The 17,472-nt window shown below is 39.5% G+C and overlaps 1 protein-coding gene across 10 annotated transcripts in view; it reads right to left on the bottom strand.

Moving 5' to 3' along the window:
- Window positions 1-17,472, bottom strand: part of RBMS3 (RNA binding motif single stranded interacting protein 3) — a 716,669-nt gene that overhangs the window by 136,784 nt on the left and 562,413 nt on the right. For all 10 annotated transcript variants that reach the window (XM_074575088.1, XM_074575087.1, XM_074575089.1 and 7 more), the window contains one exon: window positions 10,290-10,369. In XM_074575088.1, coding sequence (XP_074431189.1) covers window positions 10,290-10,369 — 80 coding nt within the window. The remainder of the gene's footprint in view (window positions 1-10,289; window positions 10,370-17,472) is intronic.

Genomic DNA, 17,472 nt, shown 5'->3' with positions numbered 1-17,472 from the left:
CTGAAATAAGATAAATTAGAAATGAAAATAACCAATGACATCAACTCCTGCATCAGTGAAAGACAGACTCTCACAATATATTTACTCCTACGCTACCAGGCTTCTTTTGAAAATGCTGAGGCTTTCATCACACTGTAATGTAAAACTCAACTGATGGAGAATTTCTTGAAGGAGAGCACTTTGGAGGGCAGATGCTCGCTTATGGTGCTGTTATAGTGGGTGAGCTTGGAGGGGAAAATCCAGACAAGAATACAAGTAGTAAGCTGCCAGGTCATATTTTCTTAATTTCAATACACGCTTTAAAACTTTACAGTGACAGTTCTAAACTATAAAACTTTACACTCCATCACAAAGTTATAGTATTTACTGAAGCAGGGGGAGGAGAGGGAAGGAGGGGAAGGGGAGGAGAAGAGGCGAGAATAGGGAAGAGGCAGGGGAAGGGAAAAGGGAAAAGCCAGAGGAAAAGAAGGATCAGAATCAGTGAATTCACAGTGTAATCAGTAATGTAATTGAGGACAGTGCCGACTGTATTCAGTAATATAATACTGTAACTGAAGAGCCACCGATGACAATTGGAAAATTTTTTTGTTAGGATTTTTTTGTGGTTAAAATTTACATTTTTTGAAATGGGGAGTCTTACGTGAAATGGAGAGTCTTGTAAAACTTGGCCTTTTAAAAGTATTTTCTCACACCATATCCATGCAATCAAAGAGTTAAATTACTCCTTTCCCCCTCCTCTCTCATTTTTCAGTTTATTTTTCTTTGCTGAACAGCAGCAATTCTGGAAATACTATATACTCAAGGATTATATACAGGGTGGTGGGGGAAATGCTACCTGTAAAATGCTGTTTTAATGAGCTTTAACGAAAAGGATAAATGTGGAATCAGACAGCCAGCACCTTTCCCCTCCCTCTTGATGTCTCTTACATTGTAGAAGGTAAATTGCAGACACATCATAGACACTAAGGCACTCCTAGTAAAATGTAGGCTGTTTTGCCTCTCTTTCAAGTTCCTGCGATTGAATTTGGGAAAGACCTTTCTATGATCTTATGATCAAATGCTGCCATTCAAACAAGAAAGACTAACAGAAATGGCCAAGAAACGTGGCTTTTACAGCTGCTAAGGACTGCTGACCAGCATAATGACATTGTTGTTGTGACGAAAAAAAAAAAAAATCAAATAAAATGTTAGCCTCTTGCTTTCCCAGTGCTTTCAGGCTGAATTGCTTTTCTCTGTCGTGCAGTACCATTTGAGAAGGAGAAGGGAGGGGGAGAGACAGACTTCAATAACACAAGAGGCTCCTGGCATTCAAAACATATGGAAACTGCTGTTGTGATACTGCTCATCTTACTTTGTCTGGATGAATCACAAAGGGAAAGATCTTCACACGCTACTTCAGACACTTCATGCCACTTCACGCTCTGGGGGGGGAGCCGTGCAGAAGAGTCCTCAATGCTCCTCTGGTGGCAGGGAAAGGTTTATTTTTGAAGGGAGAGAAGAAGCGAGCAAAAGTGCCAGAAAGGCAACACCACGAAGGGAGGACAAGCCCTGTATACTCCTTTCTTGTAATATGTGCATTCCCTCTCTCATTATATTCCCTCTCTTGCTACACAGTCCTTCCTAAAGGCACCAGCACCAAATTTCTCCCAAAACACTTAAGGACACATCAAGCACCTGCAGGCTGACTTCTGGTCACAAAAGAACTCAGAAGTTTGGATACATATCCTCTCTTTGAAGCCACCTAATTCTTCACAAGCTCTGCCAGTAAAAATACATTGGGAGAAAAACGTCCATGCCAGCCCTGATGGAGCAAACCCACCTGAGAGCCTCTGTGAAGCTGTCTGCCGCCCAAGCGTACTCGAAGGCAGTGGCCACCGTGTCCCCGTTGGGCCCTGCAGGCAGCACAGACCAGGCACACATCACCTGGGCACTTACTCATTTACAGCAGCATTCAAAAACATGTGAAAAGTCAATGCTCCAATTTTACTGGGACATCTGAAAAGTCCAATCCCAGAGGCTTCCACTTCTGGCTGAAATATAGATGCCCAAAGGAGTGTGTCAAAAAAATATCTATTTGTACATTGTTAAGCTTCAATAAAACTTTTGTGCTTAGGTTAGCTGGAATTTACAGGGCAAAGGTTCAGACTTAAACTTCTGACTTAAACTTCTCTATACTTTGCATTTTAAAATGTTTAATGTGAAAGCTAAGTGGAAAAGTGTGAGGGACAGAGGAAGGAGGAGGAAAGGAAGAATTTTTCAATGAAATGGCCGAAAGGGAAATAATTCCCCTCATTTAAAAAAAACCCAAAAAGATCATGTAAACCACTTGCTGGATACTATTGAGCATAACACACTATGAGCTCAAGTGGTTAGTCTGCGAGCAAGCGTATCAATCTAGCTGAGCAAGTTGGCTTTTTAAATGAGTTTTAAACTAGCTGGCTCAGGTGTGACAATGCTATACTGCAGCAGTACAGCCTGCAAAGCAGATGTACTCTATCATTTAAAGTGTCCTGAAGGGACTAATAAAGTAATGCAGGAAAGGAAGAAACAGGAGGAGTTGTGCCACCGCTGGCCACAGCTGATGCAAAAGCAGAATTCCTCCCTGAAATCTGAGTCGTGTACAAATGAGTCTACAATGTTCCACATTGTTTCATGCTCTGATCTGCATGGTTTTGTTTGTTTGTTTTGCTTTGTTTTAAATTGCCAGCCCTTTAGACCTAAACAATCTGAAATTCAAGCTGTGAATCTTTCTGGCTCATAAATTTTGCCTGCCATAACACCTGCGCAACTCGTCTGTCTCCTCTTGGATTTTACAAGTGCATCCAACGAACAGCACTGTCCCTGGACCAGAAACTTGTCGACACTTCTCCTGCTGATGTATGAGGCAAGACAGAATTCAGTGCACACGCCCTCGGCTGTGCTGGTTATGCAGCAGTAACATATACAACAGACTTTTTTATTCATAAGCAAATATATCTGCCACGTTATATAAAGGGAATGGATTTGCTGAATTAGATGATTTACACAGTCACTCTTCAAAGCAAAAATGCACTTTGAGTTAAAGGAAAAAAAATGTATATATTAAAATTAGCGTAGATAAACTGTGACACAGTTCGTTACCACTAGATATCACGAATGAAAAAGGAATGCAATTCTCCATTTATGCTGCAGACTTCTGGAAATCTTAGGAAAGATATGACAGGTGATACTGCGACAGAAAGAAACAAGGAATGATCTTTTCTCATTTATATGCCATATTGTTCTCTAACTTCAATCTTATAAACCAAGTGAAAGATCTTAATCCAAACTGCAGTAATGCTGCTTTATACATCACGACCTGAATTACTGCAATACCACAAACAAACTGATCTTACGTGTTTTTTTATTACTTCCAGTCACAAAGTAATAAAAAAAAAAAACTGTGAAAGAATTTCTCATTAATTATACAGACATATTACAAAAGTCAGTCTTTCATAATGTGGTTATTTAAAATACAAAAAGATACGGTTCTCTTCCTAAGAACTTACAGACCAGTACAAGCTCAAATAAAACAAGACACAAATATGTAACACATCAGATCTTTGTGACTGTCCCCATCACCAACATCTTTATATATTTCTGGAAAATTGGACCTTAGACAATGTCAGCAGTTCTCTCACACAAATTCCCTGACGAGGCCAAACTACGTGATTCAGCACTGATACACACCTGCTAATATCTGAAATACAAATTAGCTCATGTTCCTCCAAGACATAAGTGCATAGTAGCTATTGGGGTTTACTGGGTAAACATCTCATTCGGTATCCTGCTAGTTAAAGGGAGTCTTTGTTTGAGCTAAATGTAAATGAGATCAAGTCTTGAGTATACAGGGGAACTTTTTGTTTCCTAGAAAATATCCCTTATCTTTAAAGAATATACAGTCTTCAAAATCCAAGAAATCTAGGAAATTTGAAATGATCTTTGCAGCAAGATATGGAAATATGTGCTATGAAACCAGAAGCATCTCACAAATGTCGGCACAGCAAGGACGACTGAAGGTTACATAAACATAATTCTCGAGAAATAAAAAAAGGAGCTAAAGTTGGAGAAACCCGCCTTGTTCAGTGATACAAAATGACACACTTCACATTTGAAATTCTCAAGAATGCCATGAAGCAACACAAATATCACCTGACTTTTAAAGGCTGTCTTTGAAAGGAAGGATACAGCCCAAGGAACACTTGATTTCAGTTGAAGCCATGACCTATTGGAGATCTACGGCTGAAGTACCAGAAGGAGGGCAAGGCCAGCAGCCTCCACCAGTGGTGTGTGACAGCCATGGCTCTAACAGGGAGAGCAGAACATGCAGCACTTATGAGGCTGGCCACACCACGGAAGCCTGCATGAGCCACAAAACAAAGCCACAGAGACCTAACAGGAAACTGCTTTCTAAGCAAAAGGTTTTGTGTTTTCTACTAATTCAGTACTCATTCTTATAATTTTCTAGAAAGTCCATCTTTATGACCATCTCCTGCAAAGTCTATGTGATGTGGGGACTGTTGTCTGCACACTGCTGAGGATGTGGGAAGCACCTGGGGTCCAAAGCAGGAGGAGTTACCGTGGCCTCATGGTCATCACCAGGACTCAGGAACTACAATTACAGAAGGAATTAAAGATCTTAACTGCCTGCCAAAGATGAAGACTGGGAACTGAGAGAAGTTAAAAGGATGTTGAGAGGGTTCAAGATGTAAAAGAAATTTCTGCTAGCAATGAGCTGAGCATGTGCATTCATGGAGCACAGAAAGCAAAAGATAACAGCGATTCCATGAAAAATGACAGTCGGGAATGTGAAACAGGATAAAGAAATAGAAAATTTGTTAAACAGTGATTTTTTACAAAGGTCTTTACATGGATCATATTTTCTGATACAGTAAGGAAGGATTTATATACTGCAGTCGCCAGATAACAATGAAAATATTTACAGAACTGAATTCTTAGAAGGTAGACAATACAAAAGATTCAGATAACAGTAACACCATATACATTAAAGGAACTGAGGATACAAGTGAGGGAGTTTTGTTTTTTTGAATAAAGATCATTTCTGAGGATAACAATATGTAAAAGATATACCTTTTTAAGCTAGCTTCACCAAGTATTACCAGTACCAAACCTATCAGGATGCCCTTTATTCTGTTTAAGTTCTCTGTAGCACTCAACGAATATCTAGTTTCTACCTTGGCTGCTGTTTTTTCTTGTTTAAAATGTCAAATACATATATGTATACAGAGAGAGCAAGACAGAAAGACATGAGTATTTATAGTAACGTATGACCTTGATACAGCAAGGTAAACTGCCCAAGAATGTAGTTTTGGAAGAGTTTTTCAGTGTTCTATGCATATTAGTGAAGAGACAATTAGATAACAAGATAAAGCACCAAACTAAGAGACAGGGGCTAAAAAGTCATCAAACAAAACATTTTAAGATCATTCATTCAGAAAAACAATTTACAGCAGCACTAATGACAAACAAGATATCATTTGTTCACCCACTAAGAGAAAAAGAAATCCAGTGTAAAACGTTGCCACTACCCATTGCGAAGTTAACCCTCAACTGGAATACTGTTTTGTCATGACCATTTTAGCCACAACCTCCTAGAAAACATATTGCTCTAAATACATTATTCCATGTCCTCAGTCTACTCTCTGAAGCAAAGATTAAGTATTTGAATTTACTCTCCGTGGTTGGAGACTCTAAGAAATTACCTAAGAGAAATATTTAAACTAAGGAGAGAGGCAGAAAATATTCATTCATTCTGGGGAAATGACTCCATAAAAATGCAGTGCTTGGGCCCTTTTCAAGAGAAAAATGCATGGGCAATAATGATTAAGGCAAGATATGAGGTATTTGGAAATACTTCTGTATTGTTGCAGATAATTTCTTTATATCTAAGAGTTTCTGCTCTAGTAAAAGTCAGTCCCAAAATGCCACAGTCACTTGTTACTTGTGGGGTTCTTAATCTACACAAGAATAGTACTTCCTTCTTCTTTCTTTTTGTCAGATATTTGTAACCTGGCATTAAAATTAGCAATAAAAGCCACGCAGAGCTACCATGAAAGAGGAAGATTCTTGACCGTGTATTGTAGCATTCATGTGTCTCACTTTCTTTAAATTTTCCCTAAGATAGGAATTGACTCAATGTCCTCTGACAACCAAAAGTATTTACAAAGCAAACAAAATTTAGGAAGTACTTATAATGACTAGAAAATGCTGTGAGAGAGCATAATGGACATATCAGCAGAGAATAATTACTGCAATTGAAGCATGTTCCTGTGAAATTCCAGGGAGAAAAGTAAGAACTTGTTAAGTCTTTGCATTTATTCACAAAGAGCAAATTAAGTTTTTTAATGACATCCAAGGATACTGGGAGCTGAACAAAAACTCTATGCAAAGACTGTACCCTAAGCTTGCCCATCCAAAGATAAAGTAATTTGTTACTGACAGAAAAGCTCGGAATTTTTACTTGAACTCAGTGATTGCAACATGTGATAGATTAGCGGGTTTTCATACAAAGTCTGCTATTCGCCTACAAAAAGAGATACAGCACTGAAAGACTGTGGGCGAGCTACCTTCATTATTAACAGTGCCCTTCACATCTTGATGGAGAGGTAGAGCGTTACAGTCTCATGCATTCGTTTGCTGACTTCTCTGTCAGAGTGGCCATACAGGGCCTATACAATTAGTTTCACGTGGGGCTGCACTGTCTCTAGGAAGAAAATACACCCAGTAGGCCCTGGTCTGTTAATCTCAGAAAAGCAGGGCCAATAAAGGGAAAATGAAAACAAACACACCAAAAAAACCTCCCTAAAAGAATAATCACTCAAAGCTACTCAGAAAATTTATGAAGTTCGCATGAAATCTGCCAAGCACTGAGAGTTTTCAGATTTCTGGAGACAACTGTATTTTCTCCGTCTGGAAGAAATGCAAAGATATTAACTAATTTTTTATGGGAAAACAATTATTTTACACTGTATATCTAAGGCTGAACATCACGAAATGCTTATTAGTTGAGCAAGCAGGTCAGTGGAGCAATTCCCTTTGGAATGGAATGAAAGCAAGGAGTTGGACAGAAAAGCACCCTTAGCAAGAATAATTCACTAATATAGATGCAATACTGCTCAATTTACCTAGGCATTACACATCTGACCAGCAAAACGTTTCATGTGCCAGAAAACAACCTCCACATTGTCACCGAGTTGAAGCAGAGTGGTCTGGAGCTGCAACTGCTCAGTTCTACAGTTTATAAGAGACAACAGACAGTAGTTGAAGTTAGAAAGTCAAACAAGGAATTATATAGTTTTCCCTTGGGAACATACAGAATACAGATGCTCTGGAGTGCCCTGTGTGCCCTTCTCTCCTTGCAGACACAACATTGCTTTACCCTTTCCTGCCGTATTGTCGGCCTGGGCCTACGTGAGACTCTTGGCTGTGCTCAAACATCCAGGTACACAACAGTGACTTTCTATCTTACGTCCAACAAAAAAAATGCACACAATTAAATTTAAATCTCATTTGCCAAGGAAACACTAGTCGGGAAAGAGCTCTGTATTGAAAATGAATGTTTGAGATAACTCTTTGGGAGGATATAACTAAGTCATGGTCCATGGTTTATTCATCGGGAAAGCCAGAGCTACGGTGCCCAGTCTTTCTGATGGGCTGTTCAGCATCATGTGAAAGCTGCCTACTCCAGTCCTCCTTGCATCGTGTACTTGGTAACCAGGTACAACCGCCCCCACAACACGCAAACGCTTTATCCTACAGACATGGTATTTCCACACACATATATCCTACTGTGTCACCAGGATCACATCTCAGGGAACGCAGCTTGGCAGGACAGCATGGATGGAAGCTAGCTGCTGAAAGGGTCTGTCTGGTCCATAATCCCACTGCCTCAGGAACCACAGTAGTACAAAATGGCCTGAAGCCAGGCTAATTTCTTTCTCGATGGGCCTCATGCAACCTGTTACTAGCTGGCAAGTGTGAACAAGAACACCCAGAGCTTGGGGGAGCGAAGATGTGGACAAAAATGTAAAACCCTCCCAAGTTCACTGCTATGCCTGAAAGAAATCCAGCTGAAAATCCTAAATCAATTTAATTTAACCCTAAAAGCATCGGTTAATTCTCCCTTGCAGTAAGATCATGTCTTGAGCAGTAGAGGTTAATAACACATAGTGTTGCGTACTTCTGCTAATGTTCTCCAGTTCCTCATTTTTAAACTGAAATCCATAAAGAAGTCACAGCAATAACTAGTGATTATTTTCGTTCTATGCCAATTACTGAGATGCTGGGAGGATAATTTTCAGACTCTGATTATGATTTTCCAAGTACACTAGGAGACTTGATTTTCCTTACTTCTCCATGCAGGAAGATAAGCAACTGCCAGGGGAGGATAAAACACGATGCTTCTGTCTTTGCTGAGAGGCTTAAATACAGGTTCATAGCACAGATGTATAGAGTAGAAGCTCTAACAGGAAACTATATCAAGAAGAAGAAACTAGGACTGAGTGTTTTTTGCACTGGATCAAAGGTAAAAGAATATGAGTGGCCAGTATCACTTGAATCGACCCAACTGCTCCAGCGATCATGTTTGTCCTCTGGCTTCTTAAAAAGTGGAGGAATGAATACGAAAAATCTTTTAAATATGGATTTGAAGAGTGTCCTACTCTGAAAATGAGGCACAAATATTCTCTTTTATGTGGATCAAATACAACGTGATAAAGTCTAGTTATCTGTGTTTGGAGCTACAAAATCTGTCCTCCAAAAATGGAGAACAAAATGGGATCTTACAGATATCTAGTGCGTAGTTGAGTGAGTTCAGTTACTGGTTCAGTGGCTTTGCCCCAAGCTGCACTATGCTTTATCTGCATCTGAACAGTACTCAGGTAAATGAAAACTCTTAAAATAGTCACTTCCCAGCTCATCTTTGCAACTAAATGCCATCTGATCACAGCAATCATGAGAAAAACATAGCAGACAATTTTCCCACATGGACACCTTCTTCAGGAAACTAAGAGCTGATTCATGTCCTTTAATTGAGACAGCAGCAAGTTATAAGCAATAAAATCCAATTTCAGTGTATCTCTTGGAACAAAAGTAAGTAATCATGCTATCCTATCACGACTCCTATTTTGATGTCCCACATTGTTCATGTCGAATACTCAGTATATTCCTGACTAATTTTTTTTTTATTTTTATTTTTAAAGAAGAAAAATACTTCCAACTGCTAGCTTTCATTCTTTACCATGTAGCTTTTTTGTTTCAAGCAGGCATGGCAAGAATATTTTGCTTTATTGCTGGCTCAAATAATGTGTCCTCTCTGAGAGAACGGGGAATGTGATCATGGAGCATGCAGGAATGAAGCTGCACTTACTGATTCCTTGCTATTCACACTCTTTCCATTGGGTGTTGCTATGATATTAAACAGGTTACTACTGGGACTCAATGTATGCATACAGAAAGGTATGCCAAATGCTTAAGGTCCCTGCCTATGTTGCTTTGCCCATTGTTATACGCAGCCCGAGTCTGTTGTACCTCACAAAGTTCTATCTGTCACTAAACTTTGCACAGCTGATATGGCCACATAGATGACACATGAAGATTTCAAAAGCAAGATACTGGTTGGAACTCAGCTTTCGATGTGGCATGGACATACCAATGAACGTATCCTATGAGTATTGTCAGAAAATGGCAGGATTTCATTAAGTTATGACAAGTACAAATGGCATAAAATCACTTTGTATTTGAAATATCCTCAGTTAGTATTAACAGCTGTTGCTTTTAATACTAGTAACAGTAACTAGTAACACTAACTAGTAACACTAACTAGTAACTGTAGGGAATAAAAATTTACTAAAACCTGAAATCCTGGCTGTTTTAGAAACCATATTGCAGTTGCTGATCTAGTTATATTCCTAGTTTGTTAAAAAAGCACTGCCACTTACTTATGCGGCCTTTGACCTAACTCGAAAAAAATCACGCACAATATATGCATATAAAAGGAAAAAAGCACAGTAATAGAACATGATTTTTATATGTACTTAAATTTACTGCTGTCAGGCATAAATGCTCGAATAATACAAAGTTGAGCAAGGAAGAAGCCTCTATGGGTCATAAAGGATAGTCTTCAAGCAGGGTAGTCGTATGCCCCCTTAGCAAGGCCAGTAACATAAGCCATTCTCAACATAAATTCCAGCATTTCTGTATTCTACACTCTTCAGTGAATTTTAAATTATGATAATGATGGCTAGACTTACCTGGTAGACCGGGTGGGGTTTTCAGGTATTTGCCATTAAAATGTTGAATTACTACTTCACATTTTTCTGTAGACTCCATTCTGGAAAAGAGAGTGGGATGGGGGTAGAGGCAATACGTGTTACTAGACTGTCATGAAAGTGCTCAGTCAGCAAAAACAAAAAGAAAAAGGAGAAAAAAAAAAAGGACAAGCACAGATGCTGAGAGAAATCTTCAAAGCTGTTCTTGCTGATTTTTGCAGAGAAACTGGTTGAGCTCATTACGGTACGGTGTGGCTCGCGAGGAGGACCTGCCACCCTCAAAGCCTGCAGCTGCGCTCCCGGCCGTGTGTGAGCCGCAGCAGTGTCAATGAACAGTCCCCTTTTGGCTCCGGGGGATCACCCTGAACAAGGACATTCTTTATGCTCTCATGTGCTGCTTGGAAAGGCGAAGGACGTGTTTCTAGATTCCTTGTGCACCCAAAATAACTTCAAATGGCATGAAAAAAAATACACAGGATTTGGAGAAAACCCCAGAGGATTAAGCAACAATCAGTAAGGATTAGAAGGTTAAAAAAATAACCCGCAAAGACAGACTGTATAGCAAAACCAAGGACAATGCATATATGCCTATTACAACATAAAGACAAATTTTCAGTGAAGACAGTAATTTACATGTAATACTGGCAGGTGAAATGCCTTACTGTTCAGCTCATATGACCTCAAGATAACTTTCAGCATTGAGACATTAAAGCATTGCCAGTAAACTAGTGCATATGTTATTGAAGAAACCGTAAAGAATACAACGCTACTAGTCAAATCCAAAACCATGGTTACACCACATCGGGCAATTCACCATTCTTTCAGGTGGTGTAAACCACAGAGCGGGTATAGCAACATGCATAAAGAAGACAGACAGAAATGGAAAGCTAATAACTGAGAAAAATAAAAATCATATTGCTTTTGTTTTTCTTAGAAAAACAGTTTAAAAACCAAATTCAATGCTCCTTCAATACACTAGTGCTTACCTCCAGTTACTCTCCGTAATACAACTCCACATAAATATTGCTTACTTCTCACCAGGCTAGATCTTTTTAAAATGAATTTAACCAACACCCTTCCTGTCACACGGTTTTGGGAAAGAGTAACATGCATTCTGCAAGGCTCTCAGAGTTTAGAGCAGCAGTTGGTGTCACAGGGTACAAGTTTGCCAGAGTTCAAAAGACCACACCACCAACAACAACAAAATTACATTTAAAAACAAAACAAAACAAAACTCCCGATTGCCTAATTAATTCTCCAAGCAAGTCAAAGTCTTTTGTCAGTTTGTTTCAGGTAGAATCATTAAAAATTGTCCCTTCCAGGTTGTATCACTGCGTACCATGTGGGCTGGGCCATTTCTACAAGCACAAAGACAGCAACTTAGATTGTTCGCTTTGGCTTCATTCAGATTTAACTAAGCGAATGTCTGCACTGAGCCTTTAGAGACTCTTGTCTCTGAAAGAATAAATGCAATAAAAGTCTGTTTTCTGTAGCTGCAGGCGCTTAGTGTCAAACCATGTTATGTTGCACCACACAGCAGTGACAATTTCATTTTAATACATGGGGCACATTTTAACAAGCCAAAGCAGTCCCTGCAAAGAATGCAATATATAAGCTGCCAAGTGAGAGAGACTCAGTGCACTTCATGCATTTTATGTGGGAAGAGAATAAAAGTGAAACCCACAGTGTTCTGGGATAAAAAGGCCATCATTCGAATAGCACCCTGAAAAAGAATGTGCACATTTTCTTCTCAAGTTTCACAATTAACGGCTCTCAAATGCCATTGCTAGCTATCTGTAATCTGGCACACGCTTCGCTTGAAACCGACACTGGCATTATCGACTCAGTTTGAAAAGGCAGCACAACAGACAAAGCCGTCTATACACGTTCCCTTCAAATGTGTTGCTGAGTAACAACTGCCTCCATCCCTCGTCTTCCCTACCTGAGTTCCCGCGTGCTTTCTGCACCGTGTGCCTCCGGGGCAGACCTTCCTCCTGGCCGTGCTGAGGCCGGCCCAGCAGCTGCTCACTAATCAGGGCTGCACCTATCCCAGGGCCACCTAAGTATGAATTATCATTTTCACTTGTCCACAATACCTGTTTTTTTTAGAAATAACCCTTCCAAAATGTCTTCTTCAGGTTGATTAACTCACTGGCTGACTGGGAAGAATTGGAAAGGAAGTGACTTAAAAAGAATCTGAAAAGGAAGACTGTTTTTATGATTTTTTTTTTTTTCTGGACATAGTTTGCAAACGTAAGATATTTCAATGTGATTAGTAAAAGAACAAAAAAAAATTGGGGGTGCTTAAGCAAGTGTCACAACCAAATAATTTGATGTTCATGTCTTGCTATTAAATTTATTTATTTTAGATCGTTTAGAATATGTATATTGCTCTCTCTACAGACCACAGTGGCTCCAAAGTAGTCATTATATGTTGTTATAAGTAATAGGGAATGTTTACTATGGAAAAAAAAAGGGAGAAGGAATTTTTTAAAAAAACCTAAAGCTCTTACACATGCTTATTACAAAGATTGATGCAGTGTCAAGAAACAACTTAATAAAATTTATATACAAGGAATAACATGATGATTACACAATTATTACATGAGAAATATTCAGTACCATGTAATTACCAGTTAGTGGTAAAATGTGGGTTTGGTTTACATATACCCTATAGTCACTTTGCTTAATAATGTAAATGAGACTCAGGACTATATGTTTTTTATATCCAGAGTAAATATTTAAAAATTAAATTGTTACTACTACATTTATGTTATGATCAGCATATGAATATTGTTGTTTTGTTATATTTATAAGAACAGGGATAATAAATCTTGGGGGGCAGTGTTTCTTTACTATTTAAGGCATTTTACAAAGACGGAAGTAGGTAGATAGTAGCAATATTATACAGCGTAAGAGTCCAAAGAATTGAGGCCATAATTAGAATATACACCAGAGTGGTGACAAGAACCAGATAAATTTGAAAGAGAAATTAGGCAGAAACGTTTAACTGCAAGGAAGATGACCCACTGGCACACATTAGATAGAAAAGAAGTGGCTTTCTTTTTCTGGTTGATCACTTCTGAAAGTTGTATTTTAGTAAAAGGCAAGTATTATCTCAATATTAGGTAACTGGGAGTATTTCAACTGTCTGTGATATAAAAGAGGTCAGGGAAAATGATCTTCAGGTCTTAAATACTCGAAAGCTACAAGATAGGTTTGATTAGTATGAGACTTCTTAGCACCTCCTTATGTTCTACTCTTCATCATTCTACAGCAACATGTTCATTAATTTCTTTAATTTATTTTGCTAATTTAATTCCAGGCATTCTAAGATCCTGATATGGCTGCAACTTGTGATTTTCTTCTCTCCTGTAACTGACTTAGGTATCTTATGTCCCCATCTTTTCAGATGGTAAGAGATTGCTTCAAGATGTTTGTGCTTTTTGGGTTGAATCCATTTTATGCAGGAAAAACTGTTCCCTTTGTCATTTACCGCCTAGGAAGAGAGATTAATTTTGACGAGTTCTCCTCATCGCTCATAAAATATATCTTTTCCCAACACGTCTTGCCTGTATATGCTTCATGTTCAGTCCTGTTTGCATGAACAACAGGAGCTTGTTTACTATCTCAGGTGAGTATACAAAATCTGCAGAAACCACTCCAGTGAGGAGAGGATAGAGTCCTCTTCTCTGGGACTATGGTCCATGCTATACCTTGCAGCATGACCCATTATGCCAAGGTGACCGTTCTGAGCTGCCTGAGTGAGTATCTCTGCATAGAGCAACAGTGCTTTCCATGGAGAAACCTCTTCGTTTCAGAAGAAATCTGATATAGCTAAATGACACCTACGTTATCCTGAAAAACCCTGAAAGATGCACGCTTCCTTTGAGGAAAAGAACATACAAATCAAAGACTTCGCTCTCTCAATTTGCGTCAGTGGAAAATGGAGCACATCCATAACTACTGAAATCCGTGCAAAACTTCTATAAATAGAATAATGATCCTGTGGGGGCTCAAAATCTCGTTTCCCATTTTCTGTTGCTCCCCTTCAGTTGCCCAGTCGAATCCTATTTCCAAAACTAAATTTAAGACATATAAAACAGAGACAAGCGGGAGATAAGTTTAATAGAAAACATATGCAGGCAGAGAAAAGCATCCCATTGAAAGTTCTTCCAGAAGAACAAGGTAGGGAAAAGACAAGGATGAAGCCCAAACTCCCAACAACAAAATGGGTAAATGCTCCATTGCAGACCCCCCAGCTCATCACAAAGGGATGGAAGTATCTCCTCGCTCTATCTTTTTGCTCTGAGATGATAGAGACAGCTAATTGAGAATCTTTTGACTTTGGTCGTTTGCTGGGAACAGCATCATAACATTCTTTTATGACAGTTTGTGTTGGACAAATTTTCTCATGTTACTGGAAAAGAATAGTATGAACACACAGTCATTTCCACCTAGACCCAGGCTGATTTATGCTACTGTCTTCACAGTCTCAGGTTAAGTATTATACTAGTGCCCGCCAGCAGTGCAATACTTGACTGTCTGACTGTCAGCATTTCCATCATAAATTTCTGTTTTCAGAGGCTTATGACTTCGTTGTAAAATGTCGCTCAGGGGGTGAATCTTGCAAGGTCGTTTTAAGTTACAAGGCAGCAAACAAAATAAAAAAGTTAGTGGTTTCTAACTCTTTCTTTGCACTTTATCATTTAAAAGGGCCTATAAAAATGCTGTTTAGCTGAGCGTGGTACACGTATGTATGGTATTATTAATATTACTACTTCTATAGGGAGGATACCTAAGTAATACTTGAATGATATTTTACTGTGGGGTTATAAAATGCAATTTTTATTTCATTGATGCAGTAGCATCAGTAAGTCCCTCCCCAAGGTATATCCCAATGCCTCCTTGCCCCCTTTTCCATGTCCCACGGAGTTCTTCAATTAAACTCACAGTACCTCAGGCTTGGATTATGAAAGTTGCTCAGCGAAATTATCTGATGGCTCCTAACTTCCCTCGTTCCTCCGTCTTCAACTTTAAGGGCTTCATATCCATTTTCATGTTACGGAGTCCCACTGATACTTGTCCTGGGATCCTGCCCCACCTGTCCCTCTCTGAAGTTTGCTTCTCACTGAAAGTGCAACTCCATGTCTGGCAATTTTCTTAGGGATGTAGTGAGACTACCAAAATCCGGTCCAGGCTGCAACGCCAGATGGAAATTTGAGAGTCTTGGAGATATATTCTCCCACAGACCTCCCCAGCACCCTGCAGTGATGCTGTGAGCCCCTTCCATGGAGGCCTTTCAATGGAAATTTATCATCACCGGCATTGGAATATTTTACAGATATCACACAAAGTCTTTGGAGCATGTTTGGGATTTCCAGTTTAATTTCCAGTTCCATTTCATTTGTAAGATGTAGGATGTGAAAGATCACTCTTCCGACTGAAGGTAGGAATGATCCTCATAATATCTAAGCCTGCACTACCATCCCAGATGATGGATTTGTTCGAGCTAAATTTATAGCACCTTTACAACTGCCTTCAATTAAAACCTTCAATAAGGAAGAACAAAGCATTTCCCCTCTTCATAAATGCATCCTTAAACTGCCTGGATGTCCTCTACACCCTGGTGCTGCTGACACTTCTTTGCCTCCAAAGTAGCATCATCATTGATTGTCAGAAATCTCCCTCTAAATATTCCCCCTTTCATTTAGTAAAACAGCACTGCTGCTTTGGCTCCACTTTGATTGTTTTACTACTTTATCTTCTCCCACCTTAACGTCTAGAACTCACCCTTTATGGGCCTGTGGAAAGCCAGGTCTTCCAGCACACACGAGTTACCTCTTTGTAAGTGACAACAAATGCATCTTCAGGATGAAGTTAAATATTTCCCTCCATGCTCTCAGTACCTCCTCCTATCCAGTAATTCCAGCCTCCCTCAAAGACCTTCTAAATTACTCACTACCTCTGATCTGTTTTTTATTCACACAAGCAACAACATTGCTAATATCCTGTTTGCGAAACTCAAATCTTAAGAGATCAGCTTTAAAATTATATCTTGAAAAAAGTCTTCAAATCCAGTTTCTGTGGCTTTTCTTCCTTTGCTTTTTTTTTTTTTTTTTGTGAGGATGAAGGACTATGCTTTTGTTCTAAACTCTGAGGAATCCACTTACACTTTTTAATGAAATATCAAATGCTAAAGTCATTAGATCACTCCCCGCAACAGGGATTTAAGAGAAACGCCTACAATTTTAAGTCTTGTGATGAAATCCTATGTGAGGTCAACGCTGCATCATTCCCTCTTCCGACATGCAATCTTAAAACAGACCGAACTCAAAGCTTCTCATCTGCACTGCCTTCTTTTTCCAATTCCCTGCTTCTGGTGAGTATTCCTTCCCCCTCCTTCTCTTCCTAATTTCTCTCTCTGCTATACAATAGGCTGTGTTTAGTCCCAGCTGCTGCTTGCCGGTGTCAGCAGAAACCCAAGCTGCCAAATGACAACAGCAACACGAGCCCCGCAGAATGCCAGCTACCACAGAGAGCCTGGAGCCAGGTAGCACGGCTTTGAAGTACAAAGCATGGGCAAGGGGTGAGGCAGAGGTGGGTGTCCAGAGGTTTCGGCAATTCCCTTTCAACTGGATGGACTTCTGTGGAGTCACAGTCGGAGTCTAAAGCTTCCCTTCTCTGGCCCCTTGCTTATAACTTTCCTCTCCAAAATCTCTCCTGGGGCGTACCTAGGCACAGTTGGGTTCAAGCCACAGTGCTTCAAGCAAAGTTTTGGGAAAATCTATTCTGTCGCTTTTGAGGGATGTGAAAGAGAGGAAATACTTTCACAGCTTAAACAGAGAGCTAGCTTTGTATGCTCATACTTTAAAAGCGGCTGAACTCTAACGTGGCCAGGAACGACTCAGATAGTTTTGATCCAAGAACATTTGAAGTTACCTGGGTTATAAATGATTAAGTAGCCACCTGCAGTACTATGAAACTGCTTATCATACCCACTTAGGAGAAAAATCTGACAATAGCTGTCTACCGTAAACCTTTATTTCCGATTGGTTTTTGAATAAACTGATTTTGAGATTGACTACTCACATAATTGGGCAGAATCAAAAAGTGGTTTTTAATCATCATAGCACTTAATTAATAACTTTGAAACACCAGATTT

This window comes from Larus michahellis, chromosome 2, assembly GCF_964199755.1.
Source record: "Larus michahellis chromosome 2, bLarMic1.1, whole genome shotgun sequence".
Lineage (NCBI taxonomy): Eukaryota > Metazoa > Chordata > Aves > Charadriiformes > Laridae > Larus > Larus michahellis.
Note: the sequence above shows the minus strand (reverse complement) of the source record. Positions and strands in the feature narration are given on the sequence as shown.